Consider the following 26996-nt stretch of genomic DNA (forward strand, 5'->3'; position numbering starts at 1 on the left):
TCGCAAGTAGGACATGACATTCCAAGGGCCCCAAACCCCTCTCTGTACCCTTCCCAGCCACTACCCCCCCTCCTCCCCAAAGGTAAACACTATCCACCTTTCATACAGCAGACCACCTTTCATACAGCAGAGCTTAGTTTTGCCTGATTTTAAGCTTTCTATAAATGGAATCATGTGGCATGTGCTCTCTTTCGTGTTTGCCTCCTTTTGGCCAGCATCATGTCGGTGATATTCACCCATGTTGTTGAGAGCAGCAGAGTTCACCCATGTTCACGGCAGTATAGTGTTCCACCGTGTGAATACGCCACAACAAATTTATCCAGTCTCCTGTTGGTGAACATTTGTTTTCTTCTAGTCCTTGTTGTTTTGTTTCTCACCTCATTCTCCTCCTTCCTCCTCTTTCCTGTGATGAAGGAAGCTACCGTGAAGAGCCCAGTCTCTGTCTTGTTGGAAATATGTACACATTTGTGCCGGGTACGTGACCAGGAGTGGAATTACTGAGTCACAGGGTTGATGCTAAGTAGGGTTTTGAACACTGATGTGCCAAATCTCAACTTAACAACCATGCCATATGCCCCCATGTGCAATGGATAGTACCAGGCTGGGGATATGGACCTAAAACCCCAGACAGGCGTCCTGAGCAGACATCTGATGTGGCAGGGGACACAGAGAGAGGGGTAGGGAAAACAAGCAATGCTAGGGGAGGTCTGGAAGTCAGGAGGAGGACTGAGGCTCTGGCTTGGGTTTCTGGGCAGGTGGTGGTGTCACTAAACGTAAGAAGGGCAGAAGGAGAGCCAATTTGTGGGAGAAGAAGATGAGTTCAGTCTGGCCCAGAAAGACTCCTAAGATGCCTAAGGGACCTCCAGGAGGTGCTACCCAGAGTACATCAGGCTCTGTGTGTTTGTAAAGCTTACCCCAGGAGCCCTGTGTATGGGGGAAAGCCAGGCAGAAGGTGAGATTGCCCGGGGAAGATGGGCACGGAACGAAGAGCTTTGTGGACCACTGACGCTGGAGAGTCAGGGTGCCTGGTAAGACCAAGCCGGGGAGAAAGTGGCGAGTGTCTAGAGCGGCAAGAACCAAGAATGCACACAGACTTGTTGAGGGGCTCAAAGACTGGCCCCCACTCAGTGTGCAGACCACACCCACATTGTCAGGACCCCTGATGGGTGCGGTACTCAACAGCCTCGGTGATGTTCCAGCAGGGGGGTGGTAGGCGTGACCCCAGGGAAGGGGTTCTCTTGTTGTGGGTGGTGGAAAGTCAAGGGTAAGTTCTGGAGGCAGAGTCTGATATGAGAAGAATTTAGGTGAGACCTTGTAGAATTAACCTGCAACAGGGAAAGAGAAAGAGCAGGAACGAGGGTGTGGTGCTGAGTGATCGAAGAAGGGGTTGGAGGGTTCTGGGATGTGGCAATGCCTAGCAACAAGGTCAAGTGAGGCACGAAGAGTTGGGTTAGAGGCGGGGTGGGAAATGAGGCCACCAGAGGGTCCGCAGCTAGAACAGAACAAAGGCAGTCTCTCCCAGATTCGCAGAAAATGAATTCCACTCGATGTGTAGAATTCCACCATCTCAGTGTCAAGGGTCATTTACACAACATTTTAACTCTACTCTCTAGCGTCTGATTCTGCTGAGGGGCAAGTGTTCACAGATGACCCCACGGCAGAACTAGTGGAAGTAAATGTTACTAGGAGTATTTGCAAGGGGGTGATCCCACTTCATTTGAGAACTCTGAGACCCGAGCACACATTGGCTGCGGCGAGGGACGCGTTTTGATTCTCTGTTGTGTGGGTACAGCTCCACTTCCTGCTGCCAAGAGGGATCCCAGGTCGTGTGGTGGGGTTCAGTGGATGCTTCATCAACAGGGTCCCAGTGAGCACACCTGAAGTTTGGAGAGTCAGAGACATAAAGACAGGAGGTGGGGCAGGGGCACTGATAGGATGCCCAGAGCAAAGAGCCCGAGGCGGACTGGTGTGGGACAAACAGAAACGAAGTTCAGTTCGAGAAATTTGGGAGATTTTAGGGAAAACATTTTTAAACATAGACTGGGGACTTCCCTGGTGGTCCAGTGGTTAGGACTCCGCGCTTTCACTGCAGGGGGCATGGGTTCAATCCCCGGTGGGGGAACTAAGATCCCACAAGCTGCACGGTGGAGCCAAAAATAAAAATAAAAATAAATTAAAAAATAGACTGATATAGTTCAGACATCTTCAAAGGCTAGAATACCTGAGATTCTCCAGATGGAGAGCAATTTGGTTTCATTCCTCTGACAATCTAGCGAAGGGCAATCTGGGTCCAAGAACTGGGACTCAAAGAGAGAGTGGAGATTGACATGATGAGCAGTGAAAAATCATCCACAATAGAGAGCAAGAGAAGCATTAAGTCAAAACTGCTGTGATCTCTGTCCTCTACGGTGCGTGTGTTCCTGCCAGTTCAGCGTCAAAGCTCTTCTGGTTGAGACTGGAGGGTTTGGGGCAGGGAGTGTGGGGACAACCGGAGCCTGTCAGCCTACAAGACACAAAGGAGCCAGGTTCCCTTTAGCGCACCCAGCACCCAGACACACTCACGGTAAGGCTCCACTGAGGTTGAAGTGAGATGAAGTATTGACTTCTTTACATTATTCTGGGTCTAATGCCTGCACGTTCAATCAACTGGCAAGGCAGCCTCTGTCTGTCTACCCTGCCTCTGGTTGGGGTCACAAAGACTCTGGTCAGGCTACTCCCCTCGAGACAAGTATCCACTGGGCTCCACTATTGGAATCCAAGACAGTCTGAGAGAGATTTGCCATGGTGTCCTTCTTCAGTAGTGCTTGGAGCACCTGGCCCTCCTCCCCAACCCCAGCGGGCCCCTGCTCCCCGGGCCCTCAGACCCCCCAGGCCCCGCTGCCACCGCCAGGATACCTGCATCCCCCCGGCAAAGCCAGCAGGACTCCGGGCAGCCATCTACCTCCAGATCAACCTGGAGCTCTGTGCCTCGACCTCCCCGTGCCTTGACGACCTTGACCCGGTGATGTTGCTTTGAAGAACTTTGCAAAGTCTTTTCTTCACTGATCTCGTGAGGAGAGTGAGAAACCGATGAAGTTGCAGAACCAACGAGGTGGCCGAATCTTCCTTGAGGAGATCAAGAAACCGGGCCGTGACACCTGGGAGAACAGGCTGAATCTGCCGGAGTGTGCATTTTACATGGAAAAGAGCATGGATCTGTTATCACCAGAACCGCACAAACTGGCCGCTGACAAAATGACCCCCATTTGGGTGACTTCATTGAGACGCATGACCTGAATGAGCGGGTGAAATCCATCAAAGACCTGGGCGACCACATAACAAACTCGTGCAAGATGGGGGCCCAACTCTGGCCGGCAGACTGTCACTTTGACAAGCGCACCCTGGGAGACAGTGACGACAAGAGCTAAGCCTCGGGCTGGCTTCCAGAGCCACGGGGGTGACGTCCTGGGCACCAAGGAAGTGCATGCATGTTGGGGTTACCTTGACCTTTTCTAGAAGTTGCACCAAAACATCTGCTTAAGTTCCTTTCTTATACCATTCCTTCCAATAAAGTAATTTGGTACCTCCCCCTGCCAAAAAAATAATAAATTTGAGACCTTTATTAAGTCCTTCTCTCTTTGTGACATTGTTCAGCCCTTCCAGTGTGAGTCATCGACAGCCCCAGCGGTTGGTAGCTGTCGGGGGACCCTGGCTGCCTATGTCGTGAGCACACGGGCAGGTACAGGCATCTCATCGTCGGGAGCAAGTGCAAGCCTGCAGAGCAGGACCGTGCTGAGACGTGTTCTGTTCCACCCATTCCATCAATGCTTACTCAAGAAATTCTGTCGAGGAGAATGTTTGTGAGGGGTGGGAGGGGAAGAGAGAGGTCTGTGCTAACAGAGAAGAAACCAGAAACCAGAGACCAGGTCTCAAAGGGGAGCTGATCCCTAGAGCAGCCTTGCAGTCTGGTAAGGGGGACTCAGAAGCCAACTGCTGCTGCGGGGAATGTGGGCGTGAGTCACCAGCAGGGAGGATTCTGTGGAGGAATCTGTGGTACAATGTGCAAATTGAGATGCTGGTTGTGCATCTGCTTCCTCCAGAAACCAGGTGACTGAATAACTGCAGATTAGGAGAGGGAAGAACAGAATTGGGGGATTTTTATTGTCGTAAACTGGGGATATTTCTGGTCCAAGAATAAAATGCCAAAATGTTCTGGTGAATTCTCGAGACAATCTATACCATGGGACCAGAGGCAGTCGTAGTCAACTGTAAAAATGTGTCCAAAAAAAGTCATAACTGTGGGTTCACCACAGTTAATGTGGTAAGAGGTGGGTGTAGATCCCACAATCTTTGTACCGGGGGTTGTTTGTCTTTGGAATTGACGAGCTAATGTCTTCCGGGTCGGGTAGGATACTCCAGGTTGGGCAGGGTGAGTGAGTTGCTTTAGGTTTAGGATCTCAAGAAAGCTGGGATTGCTCAGCCATCTCTTTTATTTACTCAATCAGGAACGTTTCCTGAGCATCGTCTGGGCCACGTGCTGCTTTAGGATACAGCTGGACAGGTCTCTGTTCTTGAGATTCACAATCTGGTTCACACCCCTTGAGCCTTGCCCTCTGCAGTCCCACATGGGCAAAACTCCCACCTCCTTCCCATTCCTGGAGCCTCAGGAAGGACAGGGGTTTTGGAATATGGTGCGAGGGAGGCTTCTCACTTCCCAGCTTTGGACTGGAGAGCTGGGCGACTACCGTGCGAGCAGCCAGCGTGAGTCCAAGCGACGGCGTCTGTGTCTGCTGTAGATGGTCACTGTTCAGGCAGAGTATGGGGCTCGTGCTGATGTCAGATTTGGGTGAGGCTGGCAATGTCCATTGAATTTAAAAGAAAAGAAGCCCCTGCAGGACCCTTGGGAAAGGAGAGGAGGGGCAGAAGCACATGACAGTGATTCAAATAGTAACAGGGAGAACAGAGACGGGAGACATCTTTACTTTATACACTCAGAGTCTTGGGGGTGGAGGCGCAGAGTGTTTCCAAAAAGCACATACTACTTTTGCAATTTGCAAAGAAACATTATATATATATATTTTTTAATGAGTAAATAAAAGATGGAAAGTGGAGCTTGTTGAAGGAGATCTTTCTTGAGGAAGGTTTGGCTGGGACGGTGAGGCAGGTGGGACTGAGGTGGGTGGAAAAGGGTTGGGGGAAGCAGCAGAGTCTGGTTTAAGATGCAGAGCTGAGCGGGGTTGTGGATTGCAGAGGACAGTTGCCACAGGATGACATGAGGACCGTCGGGGGTTGGTTGGTGGTAGTATCCAGAATCCCCAGGGAGGAAGGCTCCAGGTTTAGCTGTAGGGGAGAGGTCTTTTCCACCGGAAACTGAGAAGTGACAAAGGTCAGGGACGCAGATAAATCTCAGCTGGGAGAGGGGGGTCTGGGGCGCTCCGTCTGGAAGAGATTGCTCCCCTTTCTCTGTAGAGCAGGAGGTGAGAGCTTTGGAGGAGGGTCGTGGCTTAGGCTTGGGGGAAGTCGGGGAAGATCTGAGGCCACCGTGGGGACTGAAGGAAGGATAGGGTGGCGGGTCCAGCACCCTGGGGAGTCCAAATTGCTGGAGCCGGGATTGGGGCGGGGAGAGGACGAGGCTCAAGCTGCTGGAGCAGGTAGGACAGGGATCACAGGACCCTCCCCGAGGGGAGGGACATGCAGACAGGAGACAGGGATGCATGGGGACCCCACTACCTGCATGGCTCACTCCCCCACTTCCTTTAAGTCTTAGTTCCAAAGCCCCTTCCTCAGCGGGACCTTCTCTAGCCTCCTCCACTAAAACTCTAACCCCAGGATCCTTCCCATTCTCTGTCCCTACTTTATCTTTGTTTCTTGGCAGGTAATACTATTTCACATGCAGTGCATTTCATGTATTTGTATTCCCAATAGAATGGAAGCCCTCCAAGGGCAGGGGTTATGGATTGAAATGTGTACCCCTAAAATTCATATGTTGAAGTCCTAATCCCCCAGAACCTCAGAATGTGACCTTACTTAAAAATATTGTTGTGGCAGATGTAATTAGTTAAGATGAGGTCATTAGGATGGGCCCTAATCCAATATGACTGGTGTCCTAAAAAAAAGGGGAGATTTGGACACAGAGACACACACAGATGGAGGTAGACATGGGGTGATGCTTCTACAAGCCGAAGAAAGCCAAAGATATCCAGCAAATCAACAGAAGACAGGGGAAAGAGCATGGACCAGATCCTCGCAGCCTCAGAATAAACTAACCCTGCCGACACCTTGATCTCAGGCCTCCAGCCTCCTGAACTGTGAGGGAACACATTCCGAGTGTTTAAGCCACTCACTTTGTGATGTTTTGTTACAACCGTACTAGTAAACTAATATGGCAGGGAATTAATTTTTACTTCATTTTTAAAATATTTGCCCAGTGATCCTCTCATCATGCACGGCACGTTCAGCCCAAATTCTCTCTGCCCTTAGCTTTGACCCCCTGAGAACATTTTGGCGTGAAATGCAGCCAGGAGAATTAGGCCAAGAATAGGTGGAAGCCAACCTGAATGATTCATCATAGTCATTTAAAATTCTGATTTAGTCTTTGCTTTGATTACTGAATTTAGGCTCAGTTAGGGAGAGCGATGGGGCCTGAAAGCCCTGCCCTAAGGACACGTGGGTCCAGGCTCAGAGCCGTGCGTGTCGCCCCATCCGTCCTGTTTCACAAGATGCCCCTCTAGAAGCAGGACCACCAGCACTGGGTGAGACCCGAGTCTCCTTAGCGTGTGCCCCCAGCAGTCTGATTGGTGGTTACACATGGCAAGATATTAATCCGGCTTTATAGAGAACCGCTGCTGGTCAGAAGCCGGTACAGAATGCAGACATCCCCAGGGTCCTATGTCTTCCTACCTTTGATAATGTTTTTTTTTTCTTTTGTTTGTTTTTAATTCCTGAAGATCCAAAGACTTAGACATGCAAGTGGCTAAAGAAAATTCAGTTTCCTGATCTGTGCTTGATCTTGTCTAAACTCAGAAGGACCTGACAGACAGCTGGGCCCTGGTTTAGGATGCCGTATCTTCTCTTTCATTTAATAGAGATCTACTGAGCATGAATCAAGATGCTGAGACACCCTCTTAGATGCTGGAGATTAAGTAAATTAATAATAAACGACAAGGTCCTGCTGTAGAGCACAGGGAGCTATATTCAATATCCTGTGATAAACCATAATGGAAAAGAAAATGAAAAATAATATATATATATATGTATATATATATATGTATAACCGAATCACTTTGTAGTACAGTAGAAATTAACACAACACTGCAAATCAACTATACCTCAATTAAAAAAAAAAAACCCAAAAACCAATAAGACCTGGTCCTTGAATTTGGTGAATTCTCAGTTTATGAGAAGGAAAATAGTTTTGCAAAAAATTTTGGGAAACAGGGTAATAGGAACTATTATAGGTGCATAACAAAGGGGCGGTGATGGGGAAAAGAGTGTTTGCCCTGTACCAGGGTGGGAGGCCAGGGTGGGTCGTGGAGAAGCCTTCTGTTCAGTAGGTCCTTTAATAGCTTTTCACATCACATATGACTTCCTAAATTGGCCTTAAAAATCCAACCACTTTTATTCAGATGAGGATCCAAGGCCTTTTGTCCTTGGAGTAAACATGGCTTCCCTACTGATACCCTTTTATCGTTAACTCCCATCAAGAACAGGAAAAAGGCAGAAGAACTGCCAGTTAGATGCACACATGCATATACTTCTTCCAAATATTTAATCACAAAAGCAGAAATCCTTCCTAAAAGAAAATGAAGTTCTTAAATGTTTACGCCAATCCAGATTACAATGGCAGGGATCTCGCAGCTGTCCACTGAATCGAGTTAGCACCAAAGACCTGCTAATCTCTTTAACAGGGAGACCCAGAAATACACAGGAGACTTTTTCTTGTATTTTTAAGTAGGTCAGAAGGGTAATCTGGCCCAGCCATTCTGTAGATGGACTTCAGGACACTTTTAATTTACTACAAAAAACTCAAGGAAATTTGCAAAAATTCCCAACCAAAAATGTTTGGTTTGCTTAAATTGTTTTTTGAAAAAAGAGTGACTAAGAAAAGTCCCATCCCCCATGCACTTCTACTTCTCACGTGGGCAGGGGGAGAGCTGGAGGAGCCTGCTGCCAACTTCAGGAAGTGATGAGCTTCTCTGAAGTCCATCCTTGAAGATGATTTATGAGAGGAAGGTGAGAGCAAGAAAGTAGAGTGTCTCAGCCTTCAAGCGCAGGGTCTCCCCAAGCCCCCATTTTCTTCCTTGACACCAACCCCAGGCACTGGGCTAGTTTTCTTTGCTTTTAACTGCAGCCGTCACTCAGTCCAGACCCCAAGCCTGCCTGGGGTGCCCTCGTCCACAGCCACTGAAACCGAGCAGGACCCTGTGGGGTTCCTGCGTACGGAATTCTTTCTATCCCCCATTTTCTCATTTATAGGGAACGGACCCCAACCTCCGTGACCTTCCGTGAGTTCCAAAGGGCAGACTCAACAGGTGCTAATCAAGGGAAGAGAAGCCAAGAAACCAACTGAGGCTACATGAAAAGAACCAGAGAAGCTCATCAAGAAGATTACCTGAGACCAGGTAATTAGAGGAGTGCAGGCCCTGCACACACCTTAATCTTATCAGCAACCCCAGCCTTGAACCTTTGCTGTAAAACTCCTCAACAAATCCTTCTGGGTTGGGACACATAGTTTTTTGGGGGCAGGAGCCCGCTGTATCCTCCTTTGCCTGACAAAGCTATTCTTTTCTACTTCACCCAAAATTCTGTCTCGGAGATCTGATTCGGCACCGGTGCACAGAGGCCCAGCTTTCAGCATCACCACCCAAAGCAAGAAACAGGCCTTTTCATTTTGGCAAGCTACATTGCCACTCACCAGGGTTAACAAAATAGATAGATATGCCCAGTGCTTTCTTCTTGATTTGCAGGCAATCTCCCTATATTCCAGCCATCAACCACTTGTAACAGGTGGCACAATGAATGTTTTTCCTACAGTTAATTTTTTCCCCCATTTGGCGTTTTTTGTTGTTTTGTTTATTTTTATTTTTTTAAATTGAAGTACAGTTGATTTACAGTATTGTGTTAGTTTCAGGTGTACAGCAAAGTGATTCAGTTATACATACATATATAACTATTCTTTTTCAGATTCTTTTCCCTCATAGGTTATTACAAAATATTGAGCAGAGTTCCCTGTGCTATACAGTAGGTCCTTGTTGGTTATCTATTTTATATATAGTAGTGTGTATATGTCAGTCCCAAACTCCTCTTTTATCCCTCACCCCTGTTGTTGATTCAAATATGCTTTATTTATTTATTTTTGCAGAATTAAAGTGCTTTTAGTTGCTGTTATGGAAACCAGCTCTGGAAGCTATAGAACAACAAAGGAAATTATTAGATGTGTATTATCTCATGAGATCTGCTTTAATTTGGTTGTGTCTACACCACCCCCAGCCCATGAATTTCCACTGGAATTTGGTGGTTTCTAGAACAGTAGGAGACAAGCAGGTTCTGAAACCAAGCAGGACCCTGTGAGGCTCCCAGGCACAAGTCCTTTCTGTGCCCCCCGTTTCTTGTTTGTAGGAAATAGGCTTCATTCAGCCTCCTTGACCTTCCCTGAGTCCCAAAGGGCAGGTTCGGACAGTTGCTAATTAGGGAAGGGAGGGGATGCAGAAACAAAGGAGGAGCGGTCAAGAAAAAACAGTGCAGCTTTGGAGCAGGGTCCTAGGAACTCCTCAAGGAATATATGTAGCAACACCTCTGAGTTTTTCTGCAGAACAAGGCCCTCACCCAGGGGCAGGATGGCAACTTCAGGTTAAGTGCAAGATTCCTGGATAACTGCTCTGTTACATCAGAGAAAGTCACATACCCTTCAGCCCTCACCCCAGATTTTGCCTATACAAACTTTTCCCCCAAAACCATCGGGCAGTTCAGGTTTCTGGAGTACGTGCCACCCGTTCTCCTTGCTTGGCTTTGCCATAAACCTCTCTCTGCTCCAAACTCTGACATTTTGGTTTACTTGGCCTCACTGTGCTGGGCACATGAACTTTGTTCAGTAACAATTTTCTTTTCATTCGAGATTTCCCATCTGAGATCATGGTATGGCTCTCCATTGACTCATGTCTCTTTCCTTGAGAACAGTTTTTATACATTTCTTGAATTTTTTCCCCAGTAGTCTAGACTTTGGGTTACCATTTTGAACACAGCAGTTAAGAAAATATTGAAGTTTAAGATGCTCAAGCCACCTGATGTGGGAGGTTCTCTCAAGAAAATACCAAGTAAGGATGCATTTGGATGTGTTGACTGAAATAAAAACACACAACATAAAAGTTGCAAGTGAAGTTTTATTCGGGGATCTTACTGAGGACTACAGTCTGGGAAACAGCCTCTCAGATAGCTCCAAGGTACTGCTTTGAAAGAGGTAAGGGGGGAGACTGAATATATACGAATTTTTTGCTGGAAAAAAAATGGAGTCGAACATCAAAAGATCACTGCTAATCACAAAGAACAGCCTCCTAAAATTAATGATTTTACTGCTTTTCTCTGTATGGGAAGGTGCAAGAATCTGGGATCATTGAAATTTTTCTTTAGATGTGTATTTTAACTATCTAGGGGCAGGTGTCCAAAGAACAGAATGCTTCCTCTCCCCCCCCACCCCATCCTGAATTTCCCTGTCAGTGGGTGACTGCAGTGGCTTATGACTTGATTTTTGTAGAACTGGAATGGCAAGCAACGTTTTTTTTTCTTTACAGATACGGTAAGAAAATGCTGGGAACGTCCTAAATATCAAGACTAGGAAATTGGTCAAATACACACTGGTATACCCAGTAATAGTCAAAATTTAGAACTATTATGGCTGCAACTCAGCAGTGGAGGAGACGGAATTGGAAGACAGTTCTGTCTGATATCACAATCTGCTCTTTATCCCCAGCTACACTGCCTTGCGAAAGAAAAAATAAAAAGCATTACTCATTCACCTCACGTGAGCTACTTCTCTGGCAAATAGAGCAACACGTTTGGAGAAGCAGCTCCTGCAGAGCAGTTTATATGATAAGTCGAATGGATACTTTAAATTTAATAATAATGAACGTTAACAGTCATTTGTGTGCTAAATTCCAGACAATGTGAAGTGTTTAAAATCACTCTGCCATTGGATCCAGGGGTGGGGTGTTATTTGGTGAGCAGTGGGGAGGGTTTGAGTTTGCTCCACCGTTAGGTCCCCCATCCTGCCCCCCCAGCACTTTGCCTTCTAAACATATTTGCGGGAGGAGGCCATTACAGGTGCATTTGGTTTTCAAGCTTTAAATACACCGCTTGTAATTTTGAAAGATCTTCCTGGTGTTACAGGTGCTGCAGTTAGGTGGCCTCTTTGAGAACCATAAAGTAGTGAATCTTTTTTTTAGTGGCTCAGAGACAAATTATTCAACTAAATCAGTAAGTTGCTTAATTGCCATACATATACAACACTTAAAAAATCATAAATTAAAATAGTTCATTGAAATTGAACAGTTCTGGATAAAATACAGTTTTGCACAATGTTACTCATTTAAGAGTTATTCTAAAAAAAAGAGTTATCCTGAGTGTGTTGGCAGTTTTGATAAGCTACCTTCACCTTCTTATGTAGATTTTGTACATATAAGATGCAACGTTGACTTTACAAAAAAATCTAAATGCCTAATTTTATGTTCTTTTATAACACCGAGACTCTCTTGTCTTTGTGGTAGAAGGGGTGCATTTTAAAAAATTTATTTATTTATTTATTTTTGGCTGCATTGTGTCTTCGTTGCTGCGCACGGGCTTTCTCTAGTTGCGGCGAGCAGGGGCTTCTCTTTGTTGAGGTGCACGGGCTTCTCATTGCAGTGGCTTCTCGTTGTGGCGCACACGCGGGCTTCAGTAGTTGTGGCATGCGGGCTCCGTAGTTGTGGCTCATAGGTTCTAGAGCGCAGGCTCAGTAGCTGTGGCACAAGGGCTTAGTTGCTCCGCGGCATGTGGGGTCTTCCCGGACCAGGGATGAACCTGGGTCCTCTGCATTGGCAGGCGGATTCTCAACCACTGTGCCACCAGGGAAGCCCCAAGGGGTGCATTTTTGAAAGAGAAAATAATCAGTTTAGATTTGGAGTCCGATCACTCACAAACGACGAGTCCTTATTTGGAGCAGGCTGTTTCAGAAGTTTACCTTTAAAGGCTAAACCATTTAGTGCTATTTGCACCCAAATTTCTGAGGAAGGAAAGGAGGAAGTGGTGAACTCTAAAGATAGAGCTTGAATTTTGTTGCTAAGTGACCAGGGATGAGGACCTAGGGGCTGCCCACTCCAGAAGAGGGTGCCCTGTGCTCCACTCCAGGACTGCAGCCAGGAAGGCCACTGCCCCAACTCCGCCGGGACCCTGTCACAGGCCACTGGGGTTCTTTCTTTAATACCACACGGTACCCTGCACTGGCTGGGGGAAAAAGAGGGCCAGCAAACCCAACCCACCTTGGGGGTGAGGGGGTGTTGGTCACTTCAACTTGTAAGTCCCCTGACTTCATTTAACAGGCCTCTGGAAACACCAAAACAGCCATCAACTTTGAAAGGGGGAAATTCCAAGTGGGAATGTACGTAAATACGGCTAGTTACAGGAAAAGGTAAAAAGCAAACAACGATCTGGGTTATTTTGGGCTTCGGAGAGAAAGCCCCGGACTACAGAAGGAGGCCAGTGCACGCAAGTTCGCTTCTGGCTCAGGGCTCGCTCAGGCGTCCAACTGTCTTCACGAGAAGTTGCTGTCCTCCGGCCGCGGCCCTCCCTGCCTCAGGAAGCCACGTTAGCCGGTCCCGAGGACACTGGAGGCCGGCGCGATCACCACCGCAGTTGCGGCCCAGCGCAGGGTAACGCCAGGGGCTCAAGACCAAGCGGCCTTCGGCAGGCAGTTCAAACTTCACTCTGGCCTCCACCGCCCACCCCGGGTATTTCTGACCGCGTTCCCCACTGTGGCCCTCAGCTTGCCCGCCCGGGGCCTGGGGTCTTCTAGTTTGTCCCCAGTGCCTGCGGCGGCCCGGTTTGGTTCACCTTTGCACCCCGAGGGCCTCTCACGCGCTGGCACCTGGCAGGCACGCTGTTAAGAGCGGTGGAAAGAAAACAAGGAAAGGAGGGAGAGGGGACAGAGAGAAAGAGGTGGTGTTTGCCTTGTGGTCTCTGCATCCGCCCCTGGATCTGCGATGCTTTCTGTCAAAGATGCAACACCGCCTACCCAGGCTCGGCGCGCCCTCACACCGCGCCTCCACGCAAAGACTTTCCAACGAGGATTTGGCCCACGGTGCATCCTCTTCCAGGAGGTCAGGGGCTCCCCGCAGCTAATCCTCAACCCCTGCACCGGGACCGACGGGGAGAGGCCAAGCGCCGGCCAGGGAGAGTCCGGCGATGGGACCACGGCCGTCGCCTGCGGGCCTGCTCTCTGGGTTTGGCGGCCAGCCGCGAGGTCAGCGCCCCGTCTCGGCTTCACGCAGTGAATCCGTCTCGACTCCGCAGATCCAGGGCACGGTGACATTGGCCAGGGGTGAAGGAGGAGGGAACCCTTCTGGCCGGGAGCCGCCCTTTCCCACCCAAATGTTACCCCCAGAGGCTCCTGGACACCTGCCCAGGGACGCTCTTCTAGGAGTAACCTGAAAGCGACAGCTGGTCCGGGTTCTGAGTGACCTGGGGACTCCGCGAATCCTCCCCCCGCACCCCACGCCCCGCCCCGGGTTGGGACAACCCCGTGGCAGCACGGAGCTCCCAGTTCAGAGGGGCACCGGGGTGGACACCACCTCCCACGCATCCACTTGTCCTCCGTGCCCAGTGCGCCCCGGGGATGCCCGGGTCTGAAGCCGGGAGTGAAGTTGGCCCCGGAGCCCAGACTCCTGGGAAGATGCAAAAATGGGCTCCGAACCTCGGATGCTGAAAAACTTCCCCCACCCCAGCCCGGAGGCCTGACGCCCTGGGCGGCTCCGGGCCTCGGGGATCTGGGCGTTCCCGACGCCAGGGCAGGCTCAGCCCGCGGCGTTCTCCGACCCCTACCTTCGCCCTCATCCCCGGGGCCGCCGGAGGGGAGAGGCGGGGCCGCCCGCCACAAGGGCGTTCGGGTTCTGTAGTTATTGCTTCTGGTTCTCCCGCGCGTGCATTTCTCCGCTCCCCGGCAAAGCAGTCGGGTGCGCTGTCCCCGCGGGGCCGAGGAGCCGCTGCTTCGCTCTTAACTTTTGGCAGGATCAGGCCTGCGGGCTCGGGACCCGGGGCGCGCACCTCCTCCTGCGCGGCCGCCCCGCCCCCGCCCCCCCCCCCCCCCGCGCCAGCCGGCCGCGCTCAGAAAGCCCCCGCGGCTCCGCCCACCCCTTAGGGGCTTTCTTCAGCCTCCAGCGACTGGAGTCCTGGAGCGCAGCCGCCTGGCGCGCGTTTCCGCCGAGCTGGGGCGCGCAGAGCATTGCTTTTCTGGGGCCGCCAGAGACAAGAGGCGGTGACCTCGGTGCGCGCCCCGCGTCCCCGGCTCCTGGCCAGCTCCCCGGTCCCCGGCCCGCGCCCCGGCCGCCAGCATGGTGCTGCTGGCCGGGCCCGGGCCGGAGGGCGGCGGGGCGCGCCGCGTGTCCCCGCAGTCGCCGTCCCCACCCCGGGACGCGCAGGCCGGGGAGGACCCAGCTGACTTCGAGGAGTACGAGGACTTCTCGAGTCTGCCCGACACCCGCAGCATCGCCTCGGACGACTCCTTCTACCCTTTTGGAGGCGAGGAGGAGTACAGCTCCGTGAGCGCGGAGAGCGTCCCGGAGGCCGTCCCGGAGGCGGCGACCCTCCTGCGCGCCGCCTGCGCCAACGATGTGGGGCTGCTGAGGGCGCTGGTGCGGCGGGGGCCCAGCGCCGAGGAGGTGCAGGAGACCGACCGCAACGGCCGGGTAAGCGAGCGTCCCCGCAGGTTTCGGGTGCCCTCCGCGTACCTCCTATTGCCCGCGCCACCCGGATCCTGACTCTCTTCAGCACCCGCGGTGAACCCTTTTCCTCGCTCTCTGGGCGTGGGGCACGTGTGGAGCCTTGGGTGGCCTGCCCATCCCGGGCTGGGGTGGGGCGGCACGATTGATCTGCCAGAGGTCACAGCGCCGCGGGGGCCAACGCTAGTCCCGGCGTGCTCACCTCAGCCCCCTCTCGTTTCCCGCCCCCGGAGTCCTCTTACTCCTGCCTGGGGCCCGCGCCGGGATCCGGGTTGGAAGCCTCTCGCCGGTTCCCTTCACCCTCGGTCCCCTCTGACCGTCATCCTTGCTCGCCTGCCGGGGAGAGCCCTTCTGCCCAGAGCCCCACTTGTCCCCAGTCCTCGGCCCTCGCGCTGCCCCTGCACTTTCCCTTCCACGCCCGAGCGCGGATTGGCTTGTTCCTGCCCCCCGGGTTCGGAGTTTCCTCTGGGACCCCCTGCTTACCCGTACCCCTCCCCCCTCCCACGCCCGGCCGCTCCTGGTGACCCACGCGGTGACCTGCCAGCGTGATGTCCGACTTGGCTGTCTGCACGGTCACCGCGGAGAGCCAGGCCCCGGGGAGGGCCGCGGAGGGGCGCGCGCCCAGCAGGTAAGGCAGGCGGGCGTGGAGGCGGGGAGAGGCACGGGGTACGCATCAGTCAGGGCGAGACTCAGAGACGATGAGAAACACTTAGAAAAAGTTGGCTTGAGAGGAACTGGCTCTCACAACACAACCCACCAAAGCAGCTGGAGGGAAAAACCAAAGGGTGCCCACGGTGGCCAAGTGCCCGTGGTCTGTGCTGTGTGCCTAGTGGCAGAGATCTCACCTGATTGTCACATTCCTCGGTCCCCGGGGGATCCGCAGCCTCAGCCTGGCACAGATCGGGAGGGAAAGTGCTTTTGCTCGGGAGCCCACGCCTGATAAGAAAGATGTGCGTTTCCTTGGGAACTGGTGGGACCCTGTGCCTTTGGTTTATCTCAGGGGGCCGGCTGGTTCGCCCCCGACTGTGGTCTGGGCCCGCTTTAGGCAGACAGGAGCCCTTAGGCAGACAGGAGCCCCGGGGAGGGTCATTTTCTGCTGCTACACGTATGGTCTAACTTGACACAGCATTTGAACTTGGGGAAGGTTCTGCACTTGGTGTGATGTGTCAGATGGTGCCGGCCCTGAGGCCCCTAGGGCTGGGGGAGCTAACCTGGGGTCTCCGTGGGCAGATCACCCTGGTGGCGCTGGGACACCCGGCAATGACTGCACCTCAGCCCTCCCTCTGGTGGCCAGGCGGTGGGTGCTGTTTCTGCAGGCTCTGCTTTCACTTTTACTAAGGTGGCTTTTCACAAACAGATGCTTATGTGAGACCTCACTTTGCTGAAGCAGGTACCCAGGGCTGCTTTAAAGGAGGCCCGATAAGCATCAGGAAGAACACGGGTGGGGTAGGTCCCTCCCGGGTTTCGGGCAGCCTGGGGTCTCCAGTGGGCAGGGGTGGGTCTGGCTCACCCAGCCCCCACTCTGAGGCTCCACTGGGCTGGGCTTTGTTTTTTCCTTTGGGGCCAAAAAATAAAAGCTGGAAAACAGCTGCATTGGAGACCACTGAGAACAGCGTAAACCATCCCCAAGGGGCTTGGGTCTGATGGACTGAGTTTCTGGGCCACTTTGAAAGCCCCTCCCTCAGTGCAGAGTCAGAGGAGGCTGGCTCCATCTTCCGAGCGCCCCTCTGCCTCAGTTTACCCGTTGTGATGTAGGGCTGACAGCAGCTCCAACCTCCCGGGGTTGTGAGCATGAGATGCCCTAACACACGGCGCTCTGACATGGCCGTGTTTACTGTCTTGTCCTGTTTTTCACTCACCTACCTTCTCCTTGCTCGGAAGAGCCATCCTCCAGCTTTTTACCTTTTTTCCTTCGGCCAGGCAAAGCTCTTTTTCTCTCTGCTTTTGCCCTTGATGAAAGAGCCTCCCTTTGTTTTTCTGCTTTGAGTCTCCTTTCTGCTCGCCACCAAATCTGGATGGAGAAATGGCACTCGGCCCACCAACAGCAAGACCCCTGGTTCTTTTATCTTCTGATCAGAAGGAGAGCGTCCTGGTTTCTTGGCTTTGAAGGCGTGAGGCGAGAGCTTCTGTTCTTCCCAGTGGCTTCTTGATGCTATTATCAAACAGTCTCTGTCTATTCTAAAACACTTTGAAAGAATAAAGTGTCTCAAGGTCCAAAACATGACCCTGTAGTGAATGGGAAAATGAGTGGTTATTGCAGACCTACTGTGTACAAAGCACCGTTTGGCGCTGCAGGAGACTCCAAGGTGAATCAAACAGTCTCTGCCTTTTAGTTGAGGAAGAACTCAGAGTAATAGTACCCAGTGCTTAGATAGTAATAGTACTCAGTGCTTATTGCCGAAGGCAGGATGTGAGAGGGGCCCTATAATAATGCAGAGTAAATGTCTTGGAAGCAGGGAGCTGAGGACAATTCTGGAAGCCCAGCAAGGGGAGCCTTTTGGAGATGGTGGTGGGAGTCTAGCCAGACAGATGGAACGAAGGGGGTGGTGGCAAGTGCCGTGTGGTTGGTTGCAGTGCGGGATGATGTGGGTGCTAAAGCCCGAGAGGCTTCCCGGGGCTAGCTGATGAGAGGCTGGCCTGGAACAGCCGGCTAAGAAACAGGAAATCGGGACACAATGTGGTTTCAGCGTGCCAGGGTCCGACCTTGGGGCTGTGGTGTGCCTCCCCAGATGGCCATTCACTCACTGCCTTCAGGTTCTGGTCTGAAGGGCATCTCCTCAGGGAGACCTTTCCTCCCATGCCTAGCCAAGCCAGTGGCACTGGGAGCTGGGGAGGACAATCCAGGTGTTCAGAAACTAAGGGCTGAAATTGTATATAGGTAGGGTGGTCATCTGAGAGGACATGTGACATTCAAGTAAAGATGTAGAGAAGATAACTCGGGAAGAGCACTCCAGACAGAGGGCACAGCATGTGCAAAGGCCCTGAGGCAGGAGCCCTTTGGGACTGGTCTATGATTAGTAGCAGTAAAAAAGCTTACAGAGAGCCCAAGAGCTTTTGCTGGAGGAGAGAGGTAATTGCATTAACTATAGAATTACAGGTGCTGCCGGCAGCAGCTTCGCAGAAGAAAAATGTCTCTAAATGTTTTTTTTGGGGGGGGGGTGTTTTTGTTGAGCTGTTGATCTCTGGTCAGTTGAGAGTTTTCCTGAGCTGAGAGGTTTCATTTGGTTGGAGTAACTAAGGATCATGTTTGTTTTAAGGTGTGTTCTTTCCTGGCTCCTGAGGTTTGTAGAATTTCGGGTGTGGCTCAACACAGTCTTCTAAAATATTTATTGCTCTAAAAGGATGGCGTAATTGAATATGCAACCTGTAAATATCTGTCAAACAATTCTTCAGCAGTATTCAAAGTGTGCTCTGCTGTCTCGTACATTTATGCGTGTTTTGTTCCCACTGACACTGGGGCAATGGAAGCTACCACACTTCTTCTTAATTCTTCACTTCTCTCTCAAGGTTCAGCCTTACAGCCCTGACAGCTCTGCAGACAGTACTGAAACCAAAGGAAGTGTCTGTGCTGTGTTCACTGTTACAGAACGGCAGTTTGAATGTCAGACAGCTGCTCTTGTACCAAATTAGGCCCAATTATGCTAAATTTAAAATATTGTACTCCTTTCTTTTCTTTTTAATTTTTAATTTATTTTTATTTATTGATTTTTGGCCATGGCCCGCGGCTTGCAGGATTTTAGTTTCCCGACCAGGGATTGAACCCTGGCCCCTGGCAGTGGAAGCGTGGAGTCCTAACCACTGGACCGCCAGGGAATTCCCACTCCTTTCTTGATATAATTCTTCTCATGCATGTTTAAATTCCAGGGCCTCTTGCTGAAGTTTTTCGAAGGCCTCTCCAGCCATTTGCTCTATGGCTCAGGAAGGCCCACACTGCAGACCCAGTATGGGGGCGTCTCCCTTTGCATCTGGGGGGCTTAAATGTTTCATAGATTTGTAGCAGTGACTGGGACCTTTAACTTGACATATACGTGAGAAATGTTTTGTTTCTGTTTTTGTTGGTTTTTTGAATGCCATAGTAAGATTTATAAACTTTGGAATCACCTTTCCCTAAAATGAGAATCAAGTTTGAACTCACACCCCCTTCTGCATTTACCAGGCCTCAGTATTCATGGGCTTGCATGCGCTTAGAACTGGCTAGTTGGTACTGACAGTGAATTCTGGCCTCAGGCCTCCATACGTCTGTCGAGGGTCATCCAGCAGAGAAGGAGCCTGGCTTTGCTGTTTAGGGATGTATCAGTATGTTAGTGTGTTAGCTGCACATTCTGAAGTGTGGGAAGGGGGGTGAGAAGGGAGAATAAGCAGATTAGACTGGGAGCCTAGGGGACCAGACCAGGGAAGCTGGAGTGAGCCTGGAAAGCCTGGGCTTGGGACGGGCAGGCTGACAGGTGTTGGCCTCTTCCTTTCTCCACTGACCAAGATGGCCGCTCTGGGCCCAGAAGCAGTTGAGAGGCTCATTTGTTTGTTTTTTTCATTTTTTTTTTAAAAAAGGACACAGTTTTTTAAAGAGCAGTTTTAAGTTCACAGCAAAATTGAGGAGAGGGCACAGAGATTTCCCATATACCCCCTACCCAGTCCCCCAGGCACATTCTGCCCCATGCCCCCATTGTCAGCATCCCCCATCAGAGTGGTACATTTGTTATAACTGATGAACCTACACTGACACATCCTAATTAGCCCAAGTCCACAGTTTACGTTAGGGTTCACCTTTAGTGTTGGACATTCTGTGGGTTTGGACAAATGCGTGATGATGCTTATCCATCACTGTAGTATCATATATCGTCCCACGTGTTCTTCGTGTAAGTGTATCAGTTATCTATGGCCACAGCAATGCTGCATAACAAAGAACCGTGAAACCTCATGGGTGTATACACCAGTCACATTTTGCTAAGGGTGGCCCAGCTCAGCCAGTCTCAGCTGGATTTGCTTTTAGCTGGGGTTGGCTGCAGATGGCAGGACTGGGAAGGTCTTGGCTGGGGTGGCTGGTCTCTGCTCCATGTGATTTCTTGTCCTCCAGCAGGCTGGCCCAGGTTTGTTCTCCATGGCAGGGCTCCCAGGAAGCAAGCAGAGCAAATAAGGTTCAGCGTCAATTCTGCTGAAGGAAGTTACAAAGCCAAGCCCAGATTTACCCTCTAAGTGTGAATTTGCTTTTGTTTGTAATGAATGCTGTTCACTAACCCTAAGCATTTCTGTTTACCTAAAATTTATTTTTATTGAAAAACATTTCAGATAGGTGCCCAAGAAGAGGATATCAAGACCCTCCCATGTCCTAATCATTCAGCATCAACAAGCGTCAGCCCCTGAAGGCAGGTTTTAATTTCGATGGAAAGGATTATAGGATTTAATGCCGCTTTTGGGGTGTGTGTGTGTATGAAGGTTTCAGAAACCTAGGAGGACAATTGTCAGGGGGTTTTGAAGCTGGAATGGATTTTAGAGGCTAGTGGTCCCCATCATTTTGTAGTAGAAGAAAGTGGGGCTCAGAGAAGAGGACAGCTAGATGTATCAGGGGAGCTGGGTTCTAGAATGACCCGGAAGCTATTCATGATCCTTCTTTTGACCCCCCGTGGGCCTCTCCAAGGGGCTTCTGAGCTTCCCCCCTTTGCCTCCTGGCTGCCCATGAGGAATGGGCTACCTAGAAATTCTGTGAGGTGGTTTGGGTGATTTTGAACATTTGATTTCTTTTCCACGCTATGCTTGTAAAGGAGACTAAGGCAGGTGTTATAAAAATCTAAAACAATAAGAGAACTTAGGGACCCTTTTGGAACCTCATTTATTCATCTAACATTCATATCAATATAATATGTGAGCTATTATTCAAAGCTATTTTGAATGACAACTTCTAGTAGATATGGCTACAGTTTAGGAAAAGCTTTAAATGTTATTTAGCTAATTGTAAGTTCAATTCCTCCAATCAGACCTTTAGGTCAGTAACTAATGGTTATAGGATTGTTCAAATTTTCTCTTTCTTCCTGAACCCACTATGGTAACCTCTATTTTTCTAGGAAACTGTTCCATTTTTTTCCCCCTGAGTTTTCAAGGTTAATAGTATGAAGTTTTTACAGAGTTCTCTTTTTAATCTCTGCTATAACATTATTATATCCTGTTTTTCTACATTTTTGAATTTATGCTGTTTATCTTTTGTGACATATTGTCAAAAATATTTTATTAGTCTTTTCAGAGAATCAACTTTTGTTCTGGATCTGTTTCCTTCCTCACTATTTCATCAATTTCTGCTTTTCTTTTTATTCCTTCCTTCCAATTCCTGCTTTTCTTTTTATTCCTTCCTTTTATTCCATTCCTTCTTATTCCTTCCTTTCTTTTTATTCCTTCCTTTTCTTTTTATTCCTTCCTTCCTTTATTCCTTTTCAGAGAATCAACTTTTGTTCTGGATCTGTTTCCTTCCTCACTATTTCATCAATTTCTGCTTTTCTTTTTATTCCTTCCTTCAGGTTTGTTCTACATGTAACTTTCAAAGTATCACTTTCATTTTTTTTCCCCACAAGTTTTGATATGTAATATTTTATTATTGCTGTGTTCTCATTTACGTTATGATTTCCTCTTTTTCTGACCTAGAAGTTATTTAGAATGGTATTTAAATTTTTAAAATACATATTGTTAAGCTTTATTAAAATATTTATTTATTTATTTTGGCTGCGTTGGGTCTTCGTTGCTGCACGCGGGCTTTCTCTAGTTGCGGCGAGCGGGGGCCACTCTTTGTTGTGGTGCGCGGGCTTCTCATCGTGGTGGCATCTCTTGTTGCGGAGCACGGGCTCTAGGCGCGCTGGCTTCAGTAGTTGTGGTGCGTGGGCTCAGTAGTTTTGGCTCGTGGGCCCTAGAGCGCAGGCTCAGTAGCTGTGGCGCACGGGCTTAGTTGCTCCGTGGCATGTGGGATCTTCCTGGACCAGGGATCGAACCCGTGTCGCCTGCAATGGCCCGCCGATTCTTAACCACTGTGCCACCAGGGAAGTCCCTAAAATAATTTTTAAAACCTGATTCAGAGACTATGGTCTGCATGATATTTTGAAATTTCTTGAGACTGCCTTTACAGCCTATTGGGCCAGTAATTCTAAATCATAACCATGTGACATTTTATGATTTCTCCAAATTAACTCAAAACAGTTCCATATGTAAAACAATATGTAATTCCCTTTAATTAAAGGAAATAAGAAGGATGTAGAGAAGTTGTTAAAATATGTGAACAAAGGAAATAGGCTTCACTCCAGATGGTTGGGAAGTAATTCTTTTAGACAGCTGGTCGAATGAAGGTATATATATGGCTCTGTGTGTGTGTGTGTGTGTGTGTTCTTATGAGGTCGGATTTTATGATGAAGTAGGATGTTAAGAATCCTGGATGTCACTCAGTATGTGTGTACAAAAAGAATAGAGCCTGTTTTTAATGGTGTTCCTGAATTTGAAAGACAGTTGAAGGTGGCATTTACTTATTTATTTCTTCTAAGTCAGAGACACAGAAATTCGGGTAGACGTGAAATCCCGAGCGACAGTTGGCTTGGTGGCAAAATTGGATTAGAGTGGTGGGATTTGAGAGCAATTTCAAAGTAACGGAAAAGCAATGTATGCTTACAAAGGCACATCTACGTCAGCTCCGAGGACGTTCACGTCCAAGGTAGGCATGTGATACGGCGGAGAACCAAGCATTTCCCTCTGGCTTCTGTTTCTGAAACTTAACTGACTCTTGGGTTCGAGGCCACCCCTGGTGAGGGACATCCAGCGGAGGGGGGTGTGGAGATGAGGCTGCCGAAGAGGCACGAGCCCTGCTCAGGGGCAGTGCCTGCCCAGTAAAGGGTGTTACATTCACAGTAGCACATTTTCCGGAATAAAGGAAGACACGTGAAGTCAGTTTAAAAATAAAGGAAGATGGAGAAATTAGGCTGAGTGAAAAAGAGTCCATCTCTAAGGATTATATGCTGTACGGTTCCGTTTATGTAACCTTCGCAAAGTAATGCAGTTGGAGGGATGGAGAACAGATTAGAGGTTGCTGAGGTTAGAGCTTTGGGGAGAGGAGTGGGTGGTACTCTAACTGGGACAGGCCTGCTGCTAGATTGTGTTGGTGGTGGTTATGGGGAGCTGCATGAGGGTTAAAATGGCAGAGAACCCCCCCGCCCACACACACACACGTGACTGGGGACACCTGAACAAGCTCTGTGGATTTCAGCCATGGCCATTTCATGATGTTCTTGTACTGTAGTTATGCAAGATGTTGGTACTGGGGAAGAACGCCCAAGGGGGCAACTTCCTGCCAGTCTATCACTATTTCAAAATCAAAAGTTTAGTAAAAATGAAGGAAGGCATGCATTACCTTTAATCTGCAGCCCTATCGCATGAATAGACTGGATTTTGGAAACTGAAGCAGGATCAGAGCTGGTTAGTACGGGGGAAGTGGGACCGACTGGGAGTATTGGGTGTTTGAACTACTGCTACTCGAGTGTGGTAAAACGAGTTAGCAGCATGGCTTCCTCTGGGCGTTTTTCCCAAATGCGGGATCCCAGGCCCTCCCTAGACATACAGAACCAGAACCGACACTCACTTTAGGCTGGTCTTGGTATGTACGCTTGTTGGAAGAGCTCTAGAACTTTATTCTGAGAGTAGAAAACAAGTGTGGTGGCCAAAGATAGCAGGCTTAGGTTGGTCACATGATCCTGGACAAGTCACATGATCTTTCCATCCTCAGTTTCCCCTAGATCCCCGTCTAGAAAACGGGGATGCTTTTTATGAGGCTAACAACACCTCACAGAGGTTCTAGGGCCTAAAAAAGTGACTTACACGTACAGCGGGTACCACATCACAGGCGCCTAGTGAGTGCGGCTGTTGTTTCTGTGGGTGAGTTAACCTCAAGATGGGTGTCCAGTCCTGCTGTTTCAATTTCAGCCAAGGGAAGAGATGGGAGCACATGAAACCTCTAACCAAAGAGGAGTGGTCGAGAAAATGGTGTGTCCGCTTGGTAAGGACCCTTTTGTAAGTGTAAGCATTAGTTAAGAGGGTCGATCTCCTGTTACGTGTTCATACCGCAAGGAAAGTGGCAATTGGAGCCATGGCCGCAGGTGAAGCAGGGTGGGAGCGGGCGGAGGGGCAGGGCAGGGGCTGGGGCCACATCTGGGCACATCTGGGGAGCACCTGTGATTGCGGGTGGGGGGAGGCAGAGGCTTGGAGGCGAATGAGCGGGCTCCAGACTGATGACCAACGAGGAAGCAGAGCGCCCCAAGCAGGGCAGAGATAACCGTTGTGCCAGGGACGGTCACGAGCCCTTGTCCTTTCTTCAGCATTTCCCGTGAGTTCAGGTTAGGGCAGAGCTCCGGATGGGAGCCCTCGTGCATCCCGGGACTTTCAGGGCCTGATTCCGTCGTGATGTCCTGCCGTGAACAAGCAGCTGCTATGGGTCCCCAAAGTTTCCTTCCATTTCTGCTTCTCCTCCACTTTGTCAAGACAGGCATCCCCAAGGGGCTGGCCCTGCCCACTCCGATCAGGAGGGCCAGGGTGCATCGCTGCCTTCTAGACCTTCCAGCTCTTGTATTTGGAAAACACAGTAGTCGTGCGCTAAAAATAGCAGTGGTGACACAGCTGCCGGGAAGGTTTTGCGGAGCTGTGAGTCAGGCCTTCTTTCCTTGGTCATAGGAAATGGGTGGGTTTCTAGGAAATGAATTCCATGTACAGCGGCGCCGGGATGGCCTGATGGCCAGCTGGGGGTGCGCAGTCCTCGTGTCACCTGACGACGCTTCTCCCTGCTGACCGTCGTGCTTCAGATGATCCAGTGCTTTGGGAGCCAGTTCATCCGCAGTGAAAAGGGACACAGGAGACACTGTGGAGCAGGGGAAAGAGTGACTCAGGTGTGTCTTGTCACCTACACGTTCCTCCTCTTTTGAGGTCCCCAGGCTCAACCTCCATGTGCTGTGATGTCCTGCCGTGAACAAGCAGCTGCTATGGGTCCCCATATGGTGGGAGGCATCCACTGGCCCTACAGAGGGATCAACTTGCTCTGGTCTGCCCAGGATTTTCTCATGTTGGCACAGAAAGTCCCACATCCTGGGAAACCCCTGTGCCCCTGGCCAGCTGGGGTGGTTGGTCACCCTACCTAGGAAAGCCACTCCCGTGTTGGGGCCACACACAGTGTCACCTCAGAGAAGCTGAAAGGCCCACTGAATGCAGAATTCCTCCTTTAGCGGAATCTGGAAACCCTACTTTGGAGGAAAGCTTCTGCATTAAGTTATGGTATCTGGGGCACACCCACTGGGAGGGAAACGTTTGCCTAAATGCAGTCGCTTAGACTGGGTTCTTTGATCACAGGACAGAGCTGTCTCCCAAGGGAGACATTATCTTGGGAGGCTTTCGGGAGACAGCAGAGCCCTTGATCGGGAGGGCCCATGGCGGGAGGGCCTGGAGTGGGGTGAAGTCTCCACTGCCATACATGAAAAGTAGAATAAATACATTTTTCTAAGAAATTCAGCTACTTAAAATGCACCAGGGAATCTCTGGTGAATTTGTTTTTAATAGAAATAATTATTTAAAAATGTTGTTCGGTGTAAGCAAATCTAAATGCTTTGGGTTTGTTTAGAGTGAGGTACAAGTGTATGGAGTTAACTCATGTCGTTTGTGAAAGGCAGTGAGTTACAGTGATTCTGCTAATAATACTATTGGGTCCAAGAATACTTAAGATACTGTTACCTTGTTTTTTTAAATAACCTAAGGTTAATTTGGTTGAGGGGCCTTTGAAAATAACTGAAAACTCCTCAACATTCTGTTTGCACCTGGCACGTTCCATCTGTCCACCTGCAAATGGCTTGGTTTCAGCCTAAGTGTTTTAGCAAACGCGTGGAGTCTGTCTTTCCTTATCAATCGCGTGCATACTTTAGAAAAAGTCAAAGTAAGAAGAAAAAGACTTGTTTTTCAAAGAAGTGGGTATTCCTGAATGTTGAGTATTAAAACAGGTTTGAGTCCATTTGGGCTGCTGTGACACAATACCACAGACCAGGGGGCTTATGAAAATCAAACATTGATTTCTCACAGTTCTGGAGGCCGAAGTCAAAGGTCAGGGCCCTGCGGATTCGGTGTCTGGTGAGGGCCCGATTCCTGGTTCGTAGACGGCCGTCTTCTCTCTGTGTCCTCACCGGACAGAGCAGGGGAAGGAGGTCTGTGGGGTCTCTGTAGGGACAGTCATCCACCCTCATGACCTAATCACCTCCCAAAGGCCCCATCTCCTAGGACCGTCACACCTGGGGGTTAGGATTTCAGCATATGAATTTTGGGGGGACACAAACATTCAGTCGAGAGCAAAACACATCAATTACTGAAGGAATCAGTAAAAAAAAAAAAAAAAAGCATTTAAAGTGTCTTTCCACTTGCAGAAGAGGTACATAACTTTTCAAAATTTGCTATGTGTATGACTTCCATTCAGAAAATTCCAGAGTCCCTATGTGGAAAATTGGATGGGTTTACATAAAGAGAATATCCGTATCTAAAAATAGGGAATCCTGCTATTCTGTGATTTAAAACAAAAGTTCAGATGAATAAAATGAAATCATTGAAAATTAAGTAGTCACAAGATGCTTAGAAATAGAAAAAAAAAAAGATTCTCAAAGAAAACAGAGCCTTTGAAGTTCTAAGTGATGGGAAATCCCCAAAATGCCAAATAAAAGGAAATAATCTAAAAAGGAAAGTGAAGAAAATGGATTGTTTTTTAAAAAGCAGTATTGATATATAATTCACATACTATACAATTCACCCATTTAAGACCGTACAATTAAGTGATTTTTTTAGTATATTCACAGATACGGGCAGGCATCACTGCAGTCCATTTTAGGACATTTTCATCACCTCAGAAAGAAAACTTGTACCCTTCAGCTGTCACTCCTCTATTCCCCATTCCCTCCAGCCCTAAGCAACCGCTAGCTCCTTTCTTTGTTTACATGACTTATAAAAGGGTTTTTATGAAAGATGAACTATATGCCAACATATCTTGACAGTTTTCTCAGCAAAGGAATACAA

At 49.4% G+C, this 26996-nt stretch overlaps 1 protein-coding gene across 2 annotated transcripts in view; it reads left to right on the plus strand.

Moving 5' to 3' along the window:
- Positions 1 to 14555: 14555 nt before the first annotated feature.
- The window catches only part of ANKRD33B (ankyrin repeat domain 33B), a gene marked incomplete at its 5' end in the record, with an annotated part of 93642 nt that continues 81201 nt past the window's right edge, over positions 14556 to 26996 (plus strand). For both annotated transcript variants that reach the window (XM_082651475.1, XM_082651476.1), the window contains one exon: positions 14556 to 14909. In XM_082651475.1, the coding sequence (XP_082507601.1) occupies positions 14556 to 14909 (354 nt within the window). The remainder of the gene's footprint in view (positions 14910 to 26996) is intronic.

The sequence above is a fragment of the Grampus griseus genome, assembly GCF_964374135.1.
Source record: "Grampus griseus genome assembly, chromosome: 3".
NCBI lineage: Eukaryota > Metazoa > Chordata > Mammalia > Artiodactyla > Delphinidae > Grampus > Grampus griseus.